This window comes from Typopeltis vanoorti, chromosome 1 (genome assembly GCF_054136105.1).
Source record: "Typopeltis vanoorti isolate ZY-2024b chromosome 1, IOZ_Tvanoo_1.0, whole genome shotgun sequence".
Lineage (NCBI taxonomy): Eukaryota > Metazoa > Arthropoda > Arachnida > Uropygi > Thelyphonidae > Typopeltis > Typopeltis vanoorti.
The window spans coordinates 42,468,419-42,486,811 of NC_143549.1; the positions used below are offsets into that span (position 1 = coordinate 42,468,419).

The 18,393-nt window shown below is 37.6% G+C and overlaps 1 protein-coding gene across 6 annotated transcripts in view; it reads right to left on the bottom strand.

Annotated features, from left to right (window-relative positions):
- Window positions 1-18,393, bottom strand: part of LOC150109923 (6-phosphofructo-2-kinase/fructose-2,6-bisphosphatase 1-like) — a 463,954-nt gene that overhangs the window by 229,581 nt on the left and 215,980 nt on the right. For all 6 annotated transcript variants that reach the window (XM_090397298.1, XM_090397313.1, XM_090397290.1 and 3 more), the window contains exon 5: window positions 14,077-14,211. In XM_090397298.1, the coding sequence (XP_090253424.1) occupies window positions 14,077-14,211 (135 nt within the window). The remainder of the gene's footprint in view (window positions 1-14,076; window positions 14,212-18,393) is intronic.

Sequence of the window (18,393 nt, forward strand, 5' to 3'; positions counted from 1 at the left end):
AGTTAAGAATTAGGAGAATTAAAGGTGAAAGAATCAGAGGTGTATCGAGTGTTGCTTGGATTACACGTTAATAAGGCTGTGGGAATGGATGACATATCACCACACATTTTTAAAAAATGTGCAAAAGAGTTAGATTCCCTTGTTCTGGTTATTTAATGAAAGTCTTGCAGTGGGGAAGGTTCCCACGGATTGAAAATGAAGACAAAATAATACCTCTACACAAGCATGGTTTGAGAACAGGTTTCCAATTATAGACCAGTCTGTATATCTGCAGTTGTGATCAAAGTGTTGGAAAAATTGGTTAGAAATAGAATACAGGATTGAGTGATATAAGATTCTTTATGATGGGTAGAATGGGTTTGTGAAGGGCAAGTCTTGTTTTAGCAATCTGCTTATGTTTTATGATAAGATGACAAATGTATTCGATAAGGGAGAATCATATACAGTGATATTCTTGGACTTTGCAAAAGCATTTGATAGATTACTGCATAATAAGTTGGTGTACAAATTGCAAAGGATAGGAATAGATAGTATATAGGGTTGGATATTAAACTATTGCATTGGGTTGGAGATTGGCTGTCTGATAGGTATCAACAAGTTGTGTATATGTAAGCTTCATATCTCGGAAGACAAAAGTCACTAGTGGTGTGCCTGAGGGGTTTGTTTTAGGGCTATTTCTGTTTAACAATATAACAATAATAATTGCTGATATTGGGAAAGATTTGAATGTGGATATACTGCTTCTTGCATATGATGCAAAGTTGGGATAAACTATGAGGAGTAGAGCAGATGTTGTCTTATAAGATGAATAGACTCACTGAATGGGCATGGGAGTGGGGATTGTAGTTCAATGTTGCAAAATGTAAGGTTTTAAAATTTGGGAAACAAAGATGAGATGTAGAATTTACTCTTGGTGGGAATATATTTTTGGAGGTGGAGGAAATAAGAGATCTTGGGGTGATAGTGGATAAGGATCTAAAATTTAGAGGACATTTTACCACACAAGGAATTCTGGAAATGATGAAGAGGACATTGATTTGTACACTGAGTTAGCTTCGTATCTGGAATACCCGCCTAATAATGCACTGGTGCAACTCTCTGTGCATCACAGCTCGCAGACGCCTAGAAACAGATTCCACAAGGTGTTGAACATCCTCCATGCGTACCTTTGCTCATGTCTGCTACAGCAACTCCATCACCTCATCCTCATTCTGTGGAGGAGGAGGATCAGCAGTTCTCACACCCCGTTTTTGCATATCCCACACATGTTCGATTGAGTTACAGTCAGGGGAACACAACAATCAATTCACCACAATGCCTTGGCAATGTGGTGAATTTGTTGTTGTGTTCCACCAATCATTCAAAGTTGTACGAGTTCCAATGACAAGGTACGTTGTGCTGTTGAAAGATGGCACTGTGGTCAGGGTAGACCTCCTGCAGATATGGATGGAGATGGTCAGCTAAAGGGTCCCTGTGATGTTCCCCACTCAAATGTTTGTGGGATGATAACCAACAGAACTAGGGTATGTCAGGAAATAGCTCCCCAGACCATAACACTACCTCCATCAGTCTGTTGAACCTCAACTGTGCAACTAGGGTATAGGGCTTCATGCTGTTTACCCCAAATGAGAACCAGGCCAACAGCATGCATGCCACAACAGGAAATGGGATTCATCACTTCATGTGACTTTCTTGCATCTGTTGAGTGTCCATTGTCGATGTTCCTTGGCCCATGTGAAGAGTTGTTTGAAATGCCTGGCTGCCATCATATGCACCCTTGTTGGTCTCCAGCTGTGGAACCCCAGACTAAAATGGATTGAAATGTGCTGCTTTTGTACTGGTAGATGAGTTGTGTGAATTGCACGTTGTTGCTGAAATACCAGTTGTGATACCTAATGCTCACCTCCAGGATCAATCACACATAGCTGACCAATGTGAGCCATTCTGCTGGATGTCTGTGCATGGTTAATCCAGTCCCTTGATATGATACAGTAGTATGGGAGCAACCAACAAGTGCTGCTGCTGTTTCTGAAATACTGGTGCCTGCCCTCTGGGCTCCAACTATTGCTCAAGGTCAAATTGGTTTAAATCGCTACATTTTCTCACTACTGGCAAATGTTAACTGATTATGTACAGAGTATAGGTGTGCCCATTTACAGCAGCTGCATGTAATGTTGATATCATGTGGTACTTTGTTATTTTGCCAATTATGGAAATTGAAGGGGGGGGAGAGAGTTCCTAATACAAAACTAACTCAGTGTAATTTCCTACTTCAATCTTAGAACCCCCCCTCCCCTGCCCTTATGCAATGGAATTATTTTGCTCTCTTTCCACTCCCTTGGAACTCAACTACAGCAGAAACTGAAATTAAAGAGATTAAATAATCAGAGATATTGCCCTTGCACATTCACATATTATATGAGCTGATATCCCATCTAAGCCACAGCTGTATTAACATTGATATCCTGAAGAACCTCCAATTCATCCACCTCTGTTCCCACATGTCTCTATCAGATATGTCACAACATTAACTCCAATTATATCATATATCCTGCAAAGTGGTCACTCAGTAACTTAACACAACTATTATTATTATTATTATAATGGTGATTCAGTCCTCTGTGGAGTCAAAAGACTCATACTCATTGAGGGAGTTCTTTCCTGGAAAACACAAAGACTATCATACCATTCCTTGAACTCATTGATTGTTCATGCTCTCTCACCACTCTATTAGGCACTGCATTCCATGGTTCAACCATCCTCCATGCAAAGAAACCAATGACACCCTCTTGCTCACAGCATCTGTTTGTAACTTCCAGAGATAGCCCCTTGTCCTCGCTCCTTCCTTCCGCCAAGCAAAAGAGTTCCCCAGTGTCAACCCTGTAACTACCTCTCAACAGTTTGAAAGTCTCAATCATATAACCTCTCCTTCTATCTACCAAACTCTGCAGTCCACATTCCCTCAGCCAATTCTCAATCAACATTGTATAGTCCTGAAACCATCTTTGTTATCTGCCTCTGTACCCTTTCCACAGTTAATTTATTCCCTTCAAATCCTGGGGACCAAATTTGAGAACAATACTCCAAGTGTGGTCTGATCAGGGCTTTATACAATGGAATGACAACTCTTTTATCTTTGCAGGACAACATCCTTCTCAGTATTGCAGCAATCCTCTGTGCTGCCTTCACCACCTTTGCAATATATCCCCCCGAATTTCAGGTTTCTATCAATCATCACCCCCCCCCACACACACACACAGATCTCTTGTACCCCATACTTTCTCCAGTACAGCTCATCCAACAGAGTATGCTACCTCCCATCGATCTAACCCAGACTTCAAGACTTTACATTTTGCTGCATTAAACTCAAACCCCCTATTCATTTGCCTATCTGTCCAGTTTATTCAAATCCTCCTGCAGGGATGCCACATCTGCACTATTGCTAATAACCCTTCCTAGCTTCACATCATCTGCAAACAACTGAATATTCCCCTGCAATCCACCAACAATGTCATTGATATAAAGGTTAAACAATACAGGTCCCAGTACTGAGCTCTGGGGGGACCCCACTTGTAACCTTCTACTGCCTTGATATTGCCCCACCATACACAACTCTGATACCTATCAGATAGCCAATTCTGAATCCAGTTGACTAATCTAACATCTAAACCCATGTGCTGCAACTTAAATATCAGCTTATCATGTGGTACCCTGTCAAATGCCTTTGCAAATTCAAAAATCTGACAGAATATGTCTTTCCCTCATCAACTGCTCTTGTCACATTATTATAAAAGGCAACCATATTACTAAAGCAAGATCACACCTTAACAAATCCATGTTGACTCTCACATATAACATTAGCTTCATCTGTCCAACACTGTATATGGTCCCTCACTAATTTCTCCAAAATCTTAACAAATACTGATGAAACACAAACTGGTCTATAATTTGACACTTCCAGTCTGCTACTGCTTGTATGCTATGGAACCATCTCACCTTCCTTCCATTCCTTGGGTACCTTTCCCATAGCAAGACTTTCATTGAAACCCTAGGTCAACAGAGCTGTGAGTTCTTTAGCACATTCTCTCAAAACTCATGGTGAAATTCCATCCAGTCCCACAGCTTTATTGACATCCAGAGTACTCAGTATTTGAAACACACTAAACCTCGAACCTACCCTATCCCTCTAGTATTAAAACCTACTTCTCCAGGATGAAATACTCCAATAAAGCATTCATTGAACAATTCTGCTAAGTCCTCTGAATCAGTCACTGTTCCCATTCTTATCCCACAATGTCATTCCTCCACAATCATTTCTCCTCCTACTGGCCACATAGCTTAAAAATTCCCTAGAATTTTCTTTGGATCTTAGGTTCAATCTCTTCTCATATTTCAGTTTTGCCTTCCTTACCATAATAGTCACTCTCCTGGCCTGAGTCTTATATTCTTCAATATTCTTCATCTGCTCTCCACCCTCTCCTTATATCTCTTCAATAACCTCTCTTTCACCCACAATTCCTGTTTGATATTGTTTGTCATCCACTTTACACCAAATTGTGTCCTCTTCTTCACTCGTGGAATACAGCTTACTATTGCTGCTATTTACATATTTCTTCACAATTTCCCAACACTAAGGATATCTCGCCCTTCCAATTCCTCCCTGCATGGAATTGCAAGTTGATATCTAAGATTTTATAATCATCTGTCTTATAATCCCACATATATTCACTTCTCTTTGATATTCCTGCAAGTCTAATTAATCTTACAAGTCAAAACCACATGGTTATTCTCAACAGTTGGGGAGAAGAGGTGCCATCTCAGTTAAAATCATCTCTTCTGATGCTATGACCAAATGGCCTGGTTAGCCGAGTGGTTAGCGTATCCGCTCTCCAGCCAAAACTGCGAGTTTGAATCCCACCGTGGGCATGAATGTTTGTGATTGTCTGTGAAAGCACTAGTGGTGTAGTTGGTGGTAGATAGCATTGGTGTTAGATGATGAAGGTTGGTGGAGTAGTGAGAAGAAGAGTTGTAGAGTTGATGCCCTCCCTTGATGAGTCTTTGGACTCCTTGGAGGTGGGATAATAATAATAATCCATTTCCTTCTTCCAATTTATACTGCCATAGTTAAATTCTCCCATAACAATCATTCTTCTTGCACTTACCAAGCTCACTGCCTAAACATCTCCCACTCCTCAATCTCTGTGCTCCTTGGCTTGGAGTAATACTCCACTAAATATCTTGTCTTGCCCATCTATACCTCACACCATATGCTTTCAAAATCATTAGTGTCACTGCCCCCCCCCAAAGCCTTCACTCTGAGAAGATTATGTCATCGCTTATCATAAGCAGTACTCCATCACATTTTCTCTTCCTATCCTTTCTAAAAATGCTGTATCCCGTTACTTCTATTCCTGTTATTATATCATCTTACATCAAGCATGTCTCAGAGATCCTAATAATCTTCAGACAGGCTGATTCTATAAGCACCACCAATTCATCTCCTTTATTCCGGATACTCCTGCCATTAGTATAAAGCATAAAAATGTCACTGTTTCTATACTTATCCTTATCTCCTTCTGACTTCACTGGACTCAGCGTTACCCGATGTATTCTTCCTTCTCCCAAGTACCTATTCCTACAAGATGCCAGCCCTGCTACCATCCACCCTGGTAATTCTAGTTTCCTTGCACTGACACACATTGACTCATTCAGAGAACAACAATCTCTCCAGATCAATGCAAATGGTCTCTTGCATGCAGTTCCTTTCTGTTCTCAAATGCCCTCGAAGCATCCACGTATTCCAAACCTCTCTTCTGACACATTCTGGCTATCAAGCTATTATATATGCTCTTCTTCTCAGCTCTTCATTATCGTACCTGGGCAACACACACACACACACACACACACACAACCTCAAGAATGAATCTCAGATCTCTTCCCCACTATTTACACTGCCTCTCAATCATGTATGCCCACCATCACAATCAACTCATTTACCCTTTCACTCTGCTTAATTGCCATAGTCACACTTTCTATTGTTCCTCCAGGCAAACACTCCTCTGGCATCCTATCTTGAATGCCACGGATCATCGAGTCTCCACACATTACGCCTCTTACCACTCTGTTCCTTGATTGCTCACCTGCATCCCTTACTCTCTCTCCTCTAACACTTTCTCTCTGTGTAAATGAAGGGAGTGCTGGAACCAGCTATCCCTTGCATTCTTCTATTCCCTCTCTCCCACTGTTTCTATTCTCTCCTCTTCTATCATTCACATAATTCTCTCTCATCATTCTCTCTCAAAGCAAAGGTGTTGCTCCACCTTTGCTTCGAGTTGCCTTGGTATTGTACTACCAAGTGGTTCATTTACACTTGGATTCGCCGATAGTTTTTCGGTATATATGAAACTCATAGATTCGTAGTTCTCAATCTTAGAGTTTTGCTTACTGGCAGTTTAACAACAAAGGATTTGCATCCCCTTAATTATTATTAAAGTGTGTAGCTCTTTATTAAATTTTTCTTCATCCTTTATGAAAGAGACTGCTCCTTTTTTGAGCATAAATATCATACCCATTTGTGATACATGGTACAAAGAAGATGAATGCAGGTAACAACCAATATATGCCAAGTGAAAGCCTTTTTTAGCATTTTTGATAATTTCAACAACTATTTAATTTTATGGTGGAATGAGTTCACAGATAAAAGGAAATCATGCATATCAGCAGAACTATATTTCCAGATGATGAATACGTTATCCATTTAACAGTAACCAGCATTATAATTTTTCCTCTTGTTCTCTATCTTGCACCAGATAGCCTCAAATCAACCATCTCCCTAGACCTAAAATCCTCCTTAACTTGTATTTTTGTTGGTTAAAGTTCTTCAACTATCATCAGCAGTTCACTACATCCAGTCCTATTCCCTTTGTCCATCCTGAAATACAATACCCTTTACATGCTTGCATTTCTCTGTGACTACAATCATATCAGCTCTTCAAAAAGGAACATCAATAGATTCCTTCTTTTTCAACCTCTATCTGCAGAAGGCATTAGTTTGCTTTAAGTACTCTAACTTCTCATTTTAGAGTAATTAAAACAAAACAACAACAACAACAAAAAAAAAGTTCTTGGAAATGCTAAATTGTTAACCACTCTGAAATATATGAAAGAAGTATTTAATGAATATTTTATCATGGAGGAGAAGATATGGGATCTGCAGGTAATGGTGGAATAGAAACAAAAATTTAGGAGACCAATTGTAAAATTATAAAGACATCACAATAGATTATGGTAATGAAGTGAAGGAGAGCATATTGAAGAAGGAAGGCAGATATGATTCTCTTGTAATAATGCTATGGTCAGACTTCTTATGGATTACTTTATATGGATTTAGTCACTCTTGGCTTTCAAAGATAGCTAGGCAATGGAAGTAAATTATTTAATTTAATACATAAGAAATTAGTTTTAATCCTATACCCAAGCATTAAGCAGACAATGTTTGCAGGTGAAATACCTTCACAACTAGGCTACTTTTATACAGAGGCTATTGATTTCATACCAGTTGTGTTAGTATCACATAGCAAAGTACACTTACTTTTAGACATGTATACTGCTATATATATTATGGGAAGAATCAGTACTAGGATGGTTTTGACCTTTATTGAGCTCTCATCAATGAGAGCTAGACCTAGAAAATACTGAGGTTAAACCAATGCAGAAATCATATATTTTCCATATACAAAAAAAGTAAAATGCTGCATCTCCATATTTTTAAAATAATCTGGATCAGAGATAGTTGTAGGGGGGAGGAAAAAAAAAAGATAATTTAGATTAAAAAACAACAACAACTGAGTTTTATATGGTCATAAATAGCTATAAAGATAATGAAATTTACTAAATTCACCTCTGGGTAAAAAAAAAAAAAAATGCATAAAAATAAACGCAATAAGAGCAAACATAAACTATCACATTACTAAAAAAACTATGTAGAAATCGTTACAGTATAAACTAACCGAAACCATGTGGAATGTGGGAGGTGGCACAAGTTAGCTATTGTTCAGCACTGTGTGCAGATAGTTGGATGAAAAGTTGAAGTCTGACATATGGAAAGTTAAGTGATTTCCTAATATCACACAGCATTAATCCTTGATTCCTAGTAAGTGTGTCTTGTGGAAAGTTGATCATAGTAGATTCTTTAATGTTGCAAGCAGTAAAGTTGTCTTCAATATAAGACAACTTTAATCCCTAATGGCAAGAACTTTAAGGAGACTAGTGATCGTGATAGAAAGCCTACCAATGTAAGGAATGGAAAATCATTATCACTACAAAGCTCGTCAATATCACTATCTCAGAAAAAACAATCTGTATAATTTAAGGCAGAACTAGAAAATTATTATTATTATTCAGACCTCCATGGAGTCAAAAGACTCATTGTGTGAAGTCCTTCCTAAGAAACACAAAGTCTATCAAGACTCATCGAGGGGAGGTTACCCCTAAGAAACACAAAGTCTATCATATCACTCCTTAAACTCATTGACCGTTCTCGCTCACACCACTCCATCAGGTAATGCATTCCATGGTTCAACCAACCACCATGCAAAGAAACCACTCCTCACCCTCTTGCTCTCTGTTTTCTTTCGTAACTTCCAGGGATGGCCTCTTGTCATCACTCTTTCCTGCTGTTCAACCAAGTCAAAGAACTCCCCAGTGTCAACCCTGTAACCACCTCTCAACAGTTTAACGTCTCAATCATAACACCTCTCCTTCTTCTATCCACCAAACTCTGCAGTCCACATTCCCTCAGCCAATCCTCATAACTATCATTGTACAGTCCTGAAACCATCTTTGTTATCCGCCTTTGTACCCTTTCCACAATTAATTTATCCACTTCAAATCTTGGGGACCAAACCTGAGAACAATGTCCAAGTTTAGTTTGATCAGGGTCTTACACAACGGAATGATAACTGTTTTATCTCTACAGGTCAGAGTCCTTCTCATTATTGCAGCAATCTTCTGTGTTACTTTCACCACCTTTGCAATATGTCCCCTAAATTTTAGTTTTCTATCGATCATCAACCGCAGATTTCTTGTCTCCCCTACTTCCTCCAGTATAACTCCTCCCATAGAGTATGCAGTGTCCCATCGATGTATCCCAAACCTCAAAACCTTACATTTTGCTGAATTAAACTGAAATCCTCCATTCATTTACCCATCTATCCAGCTTATTCGAATCCTCTTGCAGGGTTGCAGCATCTGCACTATTACTAATAATCCTTCCCACCTCCGCATCATCTGCAAACAACTGATTATCCCCTTCCACTGACAATGTCATTGATATAAAGGTTAAACAATATAGGTCCCAGAACTGAGCCTGTGGGACCCTACTTGTAACCCTCTGCCTCCTTGAAATTGTCTCACCATATACAACTCTCTGATACTATCGGACAGCCAATCCTGAATCCAGTTGACCAATCTGACATCCAGACGCATGTGCTGCAACTTAAATATCAGCTTATCATGTGCCACCCTGTCATATGCCTTCACTAAGTCTAAGAAAATGGCAGTATATGCCTTTCCCTCATCTAATGCTCTTGCAACTTTATCATAAAAGACTAGCAAATTGCTAAAACAAGAGCACCCCCTTCACAAATCCATGTTGACTCTAATAGATAACATTACCCTCATCTTCCCAATGCTGTATACGGTCCATCACTACTTTCTCCAAGATATTACTAACTACTGATGCCACACAAACTGAGCTATAGTTAAACACTTCTAGTCTGCTACCATCCTTATGCAATGGCACTATCTTACCTTCCTTCCATTCCATGGGCACCTTTCCTGCAGCAAGACTTTCATTGAAAAGCTAGGTCAAAGGCACTGTCTGTTCCCTAGTACATGCTCTCAAAACTCGTTGTGAAATACCATCCAGTCCTACAGCTTTACTGACATCCAAAGTACTCAGTATTTGAAACACACTCTCCTCCTGTACCTCTAAACCTCAAACCTGCCCAATCCCTCTAGCATTAAAACTGACTCCTCCAGGATGAAATACACCAATAAACTGTTCACTGAACAATTCCACTATGTACTCTGCATCAGTCACTCTATTCCCATTTTTATCACACAATATCATTCTTCCACAGTCTTTTCTCCTCATACTGGCCACATATCTAAAGAATTCCCTAGGATTTTCTTTGGATCTTAGGGCCAATCTCCTCTCGTATTCCAGTTTAGTCTTCCTTACCAGACTAGTCAATCTTCTGGCCTGTGTCTTATACTCTTCATGCCTCTTTACCTGTCTCCTTATATCTCTTCCATAGCCTATTTTTCATGCAATTCTTGTTTAATGTTGTTTGTCATCCACTTTACTCCAAATTGTGTCCTCTTGTTCACTCGTGGTATACAACTTATCATTGCTGCTAACAAATATTCTTTCATAATTTCCCACGCACTAATGATATCCCGGCCTTCCAATTCCTCCTTCCATGAAACTTCTCCAAGTTGACATGTTAGACTATTATAATCACCTACCTTATAATTCCAAAAAGTTCCTGTCTCTTTGATACACCTGCATGTCTATTCATTTTCCAAGTCAAAATCATATGGTCACTCTCTCTCCAAGTGGTGGGAGAGATGTCATCTCAGTTATTATCAACTTTTCTGATGTATAACCAAATCCAAAACTCTTGAACCTCTTCTGCCCTCTATTACATGTTGCCTAAGACATTTGTCTCCTAAGAATTCTAGAAATTCCATTCCCTTATTGCTACATGCATCTTCCTCTTCCCAGTTTATACTACTGTAGTTAAAATCTCCCATAACAATCATTCTTCTTGCACTTGCCAAACTCAACTGTCTAAACATTTCCTGGTCCCCACTCTCTGTGCTCCTGGGTCTGTAGCAACACCCCACTAAATATCTTGTCTTGCTCACCTCTACCTCATACCATATGTTTTCAAAATCATTAGTGCCACTGCCTTCCAAAGTCTCCACTCTTAGAGGACATAGGTCGTCACTTATCATAAGCAGTACTCCACCACCACACTTTCCCTTCCTATCCTGCCGAATAATGCTGTACCCAGCAACTTCTATTCCTATTATTATATCCTCTTCTGTAAATCACGTCTCAGTGATCCCAATAATTTTTGGCCAGGCTGATGCTATCTGTGCCACCAATTCCTCTGCCTTATTCCAGATACTCCTGGCATTAGCATAAAGCATATAAATGCCATTGTTTCTATACCCAGCATTATCCCTTCTAGACTCCACTGGGCTCAGTGTTACCTGACATTGTCTCCCTTCTCCCAAGTATCCATTCCTACAAGAGGCCACCCCTGCTATCATCCTCCCTGGGACACACTGACTTGTTCAGAACAGCAATCTCTCCAGATGCCTACGTCCTTCCTCATTCAAATGTAAGCGGTCTCTCGCATACAAATCCACTCTGTCCTCAAACGCACTCCAAGCATCCACATATTCCAGTCCTCTCGTCACACATTCTAGCTATTATGTCATTCAATATGACTGCTCTTCTGCTCAGCTGGTCATTATCATTCCTAAGCAACATACACACTATTTTTCCTCTCTGTGTCTTAAATTATCATAATCAAAGCTGATGAAGGCAAGCCCAATTGTTATCACGGATACAACAACTAACTACATGTCAAGAATTTCACTATTGCTTTCAGATTTATCCACTTATGCTCCAATTAGACCATGACCCTACTTGAATAAATCATGAAGAGACCATTGATCTTTTATGCAATGTGCTTACCTGGCCTACAGATCTTAAAAAAAAGTTGAAGCACCATTTAACTCCATGACTATATGGAGTACCTAAGGTTTACAAGGCAGGCATTTTTGTATTAGGCTAATAATGGATGGTATCAATTCACCTACATATCTTTTATCCAAGCATCTGTAATCTACTAAATTACCATATCAGACACACCCCCACACACAGAAATCTCAACAATTTGTCCAGAAATATTCTGAAATTACCATCTTGTCATTAGACATTCCAGCTAATTTAGATATTGTTTCATTGTTTCTTTGTTCACCAGTGCTCTTGAAAATGGAGTCCAATCCTAAAGTTTACAGATTATCGGTTTCGTCTATATTTCTCAGCTATTCAAATATTTTTTTCCACTGATTTTTTCACATGGAATGGAATGGACAGATTTTCAAGCAGCTTTTCAGCTTGGAATGAGCAGTTTCTTGTCTCCTCCATGTGCCTATTTATTTATGGAAAAATTTGAAAAATGTTTTCTCACATCTGCAAACTATAAACCTTCAATCTAGTAAACACTCTCACACAAAAAAAATAACCATCAAACTGTGTCAGGAACTCATTCACAGTTTTCACACTCACCACAGTCTCAAACCAATGCATTCCACTCACCAACTACTCTCTATGAAAAAGAACCTGCTCATTACTCCTTTGCTCACACCTTAATTATATGCTTCCAGGAATGGCCTCCTGATTTACCTTTGTCTCCATCTATTCTCTAAAGAATCTCTTCCAAATTAATCTGATAATAATCCCTTATCTACAAGTATGACTAACTCATATTCTTTCTCCTCCTATTCACAAGACTGCAAATTACATTTCCTCATTTGTCTTAATATCCCAGATTCCAAAGGTCAGACAACATTGGCTTAGTGAATCTAATATATCATCATCCCATAAAATCAGGTGACCAGATAAGTGTATACAGTAACCTATATGTAGCTTGTTCAAGGCATTATACAAGAAAACCATAACCTCTTTGCTTCTGTGAGAGGAGATTAGCCCTAAGATCCAAAGAAAATCCTAGGGAATTTTTTATATATGTGGCCAGTATGAGGAGAAAAGACTGTGGAAGAATGATATTGTGTGATAAAAATGGGAATAGAGTGACTGATGCAGCGAACATAGTAGAATTGTTCAATGAATACTTTATTGGAGTATTTCATCCTGGAGGAGTATGTTTTAATGCTAGAGGGATAGGGCAGGTTCAAAGTTTAGAGGTAGGAGGAAAGTGTGTTTCAAATACTGAGTACTCTGGATATCAGTAAAGCTGTGGGACTGGATAGTATTTCACCACGAGTTTTGAGAGAATGTGCTAGGAAACTGATAGTGCCTTTCACCTGGCTTTTCAATGAAAGTCTGGCTGCTGGAAAGATGCCCATGGAATGGAAGGAAGGTAAGATAGTGCCATTGTATAAGGGAGGTAGCAGACTGGAAGTGTCTAATTATAGACCAGTTTGTGTGTCATCAGTAGTTAGTAATATCTTGGAGAAAATAGTGAAGGACCGTATGCAGCACTGGGCAGATGAGGGTAATGTTATCTGCGAGAGTCAACATGGATTTGTGAAGGGGCGATCACGTTTTAGCAATATGCTAGCCTTTTATGATAAATTTACAAGAGCATTAGATGAAGGAAAGGCATATACTGCCATTTTCTTAGACTTAGCGAAGGCATTTGACAGGGTGACACATGATAAGTTGATATTTAAGTTGCAGCGCATGGGTCTGGATGTCAGAATCTCCCTTCCTCAACAAATTTGTCACCTTGTAGTATATAAGCAAATTGCTAAAAGACTAACAAATGCATGCCAACCATCACGAAGAATACTGTTGTTATCAATCCAATTCTGAATCTCAGCCCTTGCCAAACTTTTCTGACACTTTAACCAGAGGATCTCTTAGAGATTGGCTTTTAATCTGTATATTTCATCTTATGAATGCTGTTAATTTTCTTTAACATTCAGTAACCACGCTACTGGCCAAGACGTCTATAGACATCAAGGTTATCATGGATGTGAAGTGCATATTAAAATTGCATTAAAATTACATTGAAATATATGATGGATACAAAGCATATGAATATGCATATTTGATCAATAATGGCCGGTAAGGTGGTTAAGAGATGATCTGAAAAAGAAAAAAAAAAAAATGGAAACATAAATTCAATAAAATTCAATATTTTAACATATGCATGTCTGTGTTATTTGATTTTCATTAAAATAAAACTGTGGAAACTTCAAATCAGACAATAAAATTACACATTATGCATTCAACAAATAAAGACTTACTTTTATGGTGGCTTCTATAAGCTTGGAATCATCACAGAGTGACTCGATGAAAAAAAGTTTGTAACAAAACTTGTTACACACAATATCATAAATCAACTTTCTCCTTTCGTATGTGGTATTAGTAGCATCATATACCTGCGTAAAAAAGCATATTTACTTTTAATTTTGAAAACAGCATTTAGGAAAGAGATCAAATATGTACTTGATCAAATTAAATTATTATATTTTTTTTTATCACTGCCATATCTCCATCATAGATTCACTATGTCTACACTTTTAGGAAATTCATTTCACTCATCAACCACTCTCTATAAAAAGACTTTCTACTAACTCTCTTGTTCATGTCCTCTTCACATGTAGCTTTCTGATATAGCCTCTTGTAACACCTATCTTTCAATTCAATTAAAAATCTCTCTAATGTTAAGCCAGTAACAACAACTTATCAACTGATGTCTCGATTATACCCACTGGTATACTGATAAATTTTTAATAATTGGTTTTCCCAGAATCTACCAGTACTTCTCAGTGGAGAATTGATCTAACAATTAACTATTAGTTTTACAAACCATAATACTGTGAATGACATCAGTCATGATTCCTTCCTTCTTATCCACTCCCATCCTTTAAAGGAACTAATCATAGGCTCTTCATTTGTGAGAATAACAAATCCCCAGAAAGTATATATAAACTCCAATATCAGCAAACATCCACTTAATTTTTTTCCTGACCTGCTTCTCCTTATGTCACAAACCTAATGAGGGCAAAGACCTCATTAGGTTTGTGACATTTCTAGAAATGCAAAATCATTCCCTTAAGAAGAAGTAGTGGACAAAGCAAAATGAAACAAATGTGTTTGTTGAAAAATATTATCCCTGTAAAAAAATTCTTAGTGGAAGTAATCCCTACACAGGCTGCCATTTATTATTATTATTATTATTATTATTACCCAAGACCCCATGGAGTCAAAGACTCATTCATCTAGGACAGTGCTTCACAAACTTCTGAATGTCAGGGCCCCCTTTGGAAAAATTAAAATATCCCCCCCCCCCCAAAAAAAAACCGTAATATAGACATATATTATTATATTTACTGTATTTATACTCAATACAAAACATACAAATATTGCAAAAATCAAATGCAAATATTACATTTTTAGCATCTTACATACACATTTGAGATGGCACATTATCTCATATTTTTATATAGATAGATTATATTGTTATTGTACATTTGCAGTACAAGCAAATGAAACGTAAAACAATTAGTAATACAGAAAGAATTAAAATCATAAAAGAAGTTTAATAACAATTTAATGTGATGGATGTGTTTCAATACTGCTACACCAATATCAGATGAAATTGAAACTGCAATTCTTAGATTTCTGCTTTGAAATGAAACTTATATGAATAAGCATATATTTACTAATATTTATTAAGCGGCGAAATACACAGGAAGCAAAATTTGTGAACCCCCCCACCAATGTGTGATTTTTTTCCATTAAAATATAAAAAATAACAAAAAAGAAATAATAAATAATAAAAATTAAATACGTTTCTTTTAAGATAAAAAAATCTACTTAGTCTTAAAAGATTTTAAATTTGTTTTCATAATTGCAAGCCCCCCCCCTCAACAAAACCTATGGCTCCCAAGGGGGGGGCCATGGCCCACAGCTTGGGAAGCACTGATCTAGGAGGTCCTTTTATCAAACACACACACAGCTCACCATACCATGCTTTAAACACACTCAAATTCTCTGCAGACACCACACTCTCAGTCAAGGCATTCCAATCATTCAAAACTCTGAATGAAAAAAACCCGCTTCTCACACCATCCTTATACAGCATACAGGGATGACCACTGTTTCTCCCCTGATCTCCCACTATTTTCTGTGGAATCTCTAAAGCAGTGATCCCATAACAACCCCTTACTAACCTGTAGGTCTCTATCATATCCCCTCTTCCTCCTGTCCACCAGACTATGCAAATTACATCTTCTAAATCTTTCCTCATACTCAACATTCCAGAGGTTAGAAACTACCTTAGTCAGTCGCCTCTGGACCAAATCCACATCACTTCAACCTTCTGAAAACCATGACCAAATCAGGGCACAATAATCCATGTGTGGCCTAATCAAAGCCTTATACAATGGAACAAGAATCTCCCGAATTCTACAAGTCAGTGTCCTCTGCATCCTTCCCAGAAGCCTTAGTGTTGTCTTCACAATTTTGGCTATGTGTCCCCTAAATTTCAGATTGTTATCCACTATCACCCCCAGATCTCTTATTTCCTCCATCTCCGACAATATATCCTCACCAAGCATAAATTCTGCATCCCATTTTTGTTTTTTTGCAAATTTTAAAACCTTACATTTTGCAACATTGAACTCACATCCCCATTTGCTTGCCCAATCATTCAATTTATTCAAGTCTTCTGGTAAGGCCACAACATCCTCTCTACTCTTCATGGTTCATCCCAACTTTGCATCATCCGCAAACAACTGAATATCTCCATCCAAATCTTCACCAATATCATTAATATACAAGTTAAACAGCAATGCCCCTAAAACAGACCCCTGAGGCACACTACTAGTAACTTTCCTTTTCCTGGATATCGCTCTCCCATACACAACTTGTTGATACCTATCAGATAGCCAGTCTCCAATCCAATGCACCAATCTAATATTCAACCCCATCCACTCCAGTTTGACAATCAACTTATCATGCAGTAATCTATCAAAAGCCTTTGCAAAATCAAAGTACAGTCGGGTCTCTTTTTCATGAGGTAGATACGTTCCACAGAAAATTGCATATAAAAAAATCGCACAAAAAAGGCCTAACTTACGTTGAAAAATTAGGGATATGTTCCATAATTTTCTAAAACCGCATAAAACCAAAACAATAAATTAAAATAAACCTAAAATCACATTAAAAAGTTTATGAAAATTCAGGAAAATAAGAATGCCTAAGTTTGTTTTGAAGATTTATTCATTTAATTTATTTGAAAAGTAACAATTTTTTAACATTTTTTCACCAGAATTATCATCGCTATTAGACAATATTAGGCAACGTTTGCAAAGTGGTGCGAAATCACTTTCATCACCAGAAGAGATGGTCAGCAGATCAGATCTGTATGATAAAGGCAATGGTTCTTCACAAACAGAATTAGCTTCCCCCTCGTTCTGTGCTGATTTTTTTCTTCTGACAATGTAATCAGTGATTAAACATTGCGATAATGATTTCACTAATATTTTATACAGCTCGCGATATCCAGACATACAGTTCTTCAGCTCACGTTGGAATTTAAAGGCTCATTCAGAATTTGTGTCATTAACAAGAAAATGATTTTCCAATTTATTGTGCAGTTCAAGACTTTCTCGAATTATATTTGCAGTGAGGGGGGGACAGGTTTTTCTTCCACTTCACTATCGTTTTCTGGATCTTCGACATATCTAAAGTTAATCAATATGCAATAATATCATTCACTTAAGGCATTATCCACAATCAATTCGTCTACATCATTCTGGCTAAATGTATCAAAACCTTCTGCATCAATTTCATGTGCCAAAGTAATGATTTCAGCTGATAATGTAGATGTTTGCATGGTTGCACTGTTTGCAACAGATCCAGGCCAAACTGCTTTCCAGCGGGCATTTAAAGTTTGTGGTCTTATTTCAGCAATAGCAGATGCAACATGATTTAAGCAGTCCAAAACAGAAATTTTTTTCCAAACATCAGTTACTGTTAATGATTCATTTTCTAGTTTATCCCATATAAATTGAAAAGTGTGCTTAACATAATATTTCTTAAAAGTAGCAATTATGCCTTGATCTAATGGCTGAATAATGCTTGTATTGGGTGGAAAAAACACTACCTGCACATTTGGATGTTCTAAATGCAGATGACTTGGAACATTATAAAAAATTAATAAAACTTTAAAATCGAGAGCATTTTGCTTCATATATTTTTCCACTTCTGGTACAAAACAATTATTGTACCATTCAGTAAATACAGCAGTTGTTACTGTTAAACTGTGAATGAAATTATTATGTATATTTTGTCCTTCATTCACATTTAACATAACCTATCATATATTAAGCATGACTTGTTTAAAAATTATTTGTTAATCCCTTGCTTAAGAATTATTATTCATGTATTATTCCTGAATTTCATCATCTATTATTGATTAAATAATTTTAATGTATATTTTACTATTGGAAGGACCCAGTGATAAATATCATTTATCTTATTTACTTTATTCCTTCAATAATATTATGAGAAATTATATGTATATAATTTAATATACCTTATATATATATACT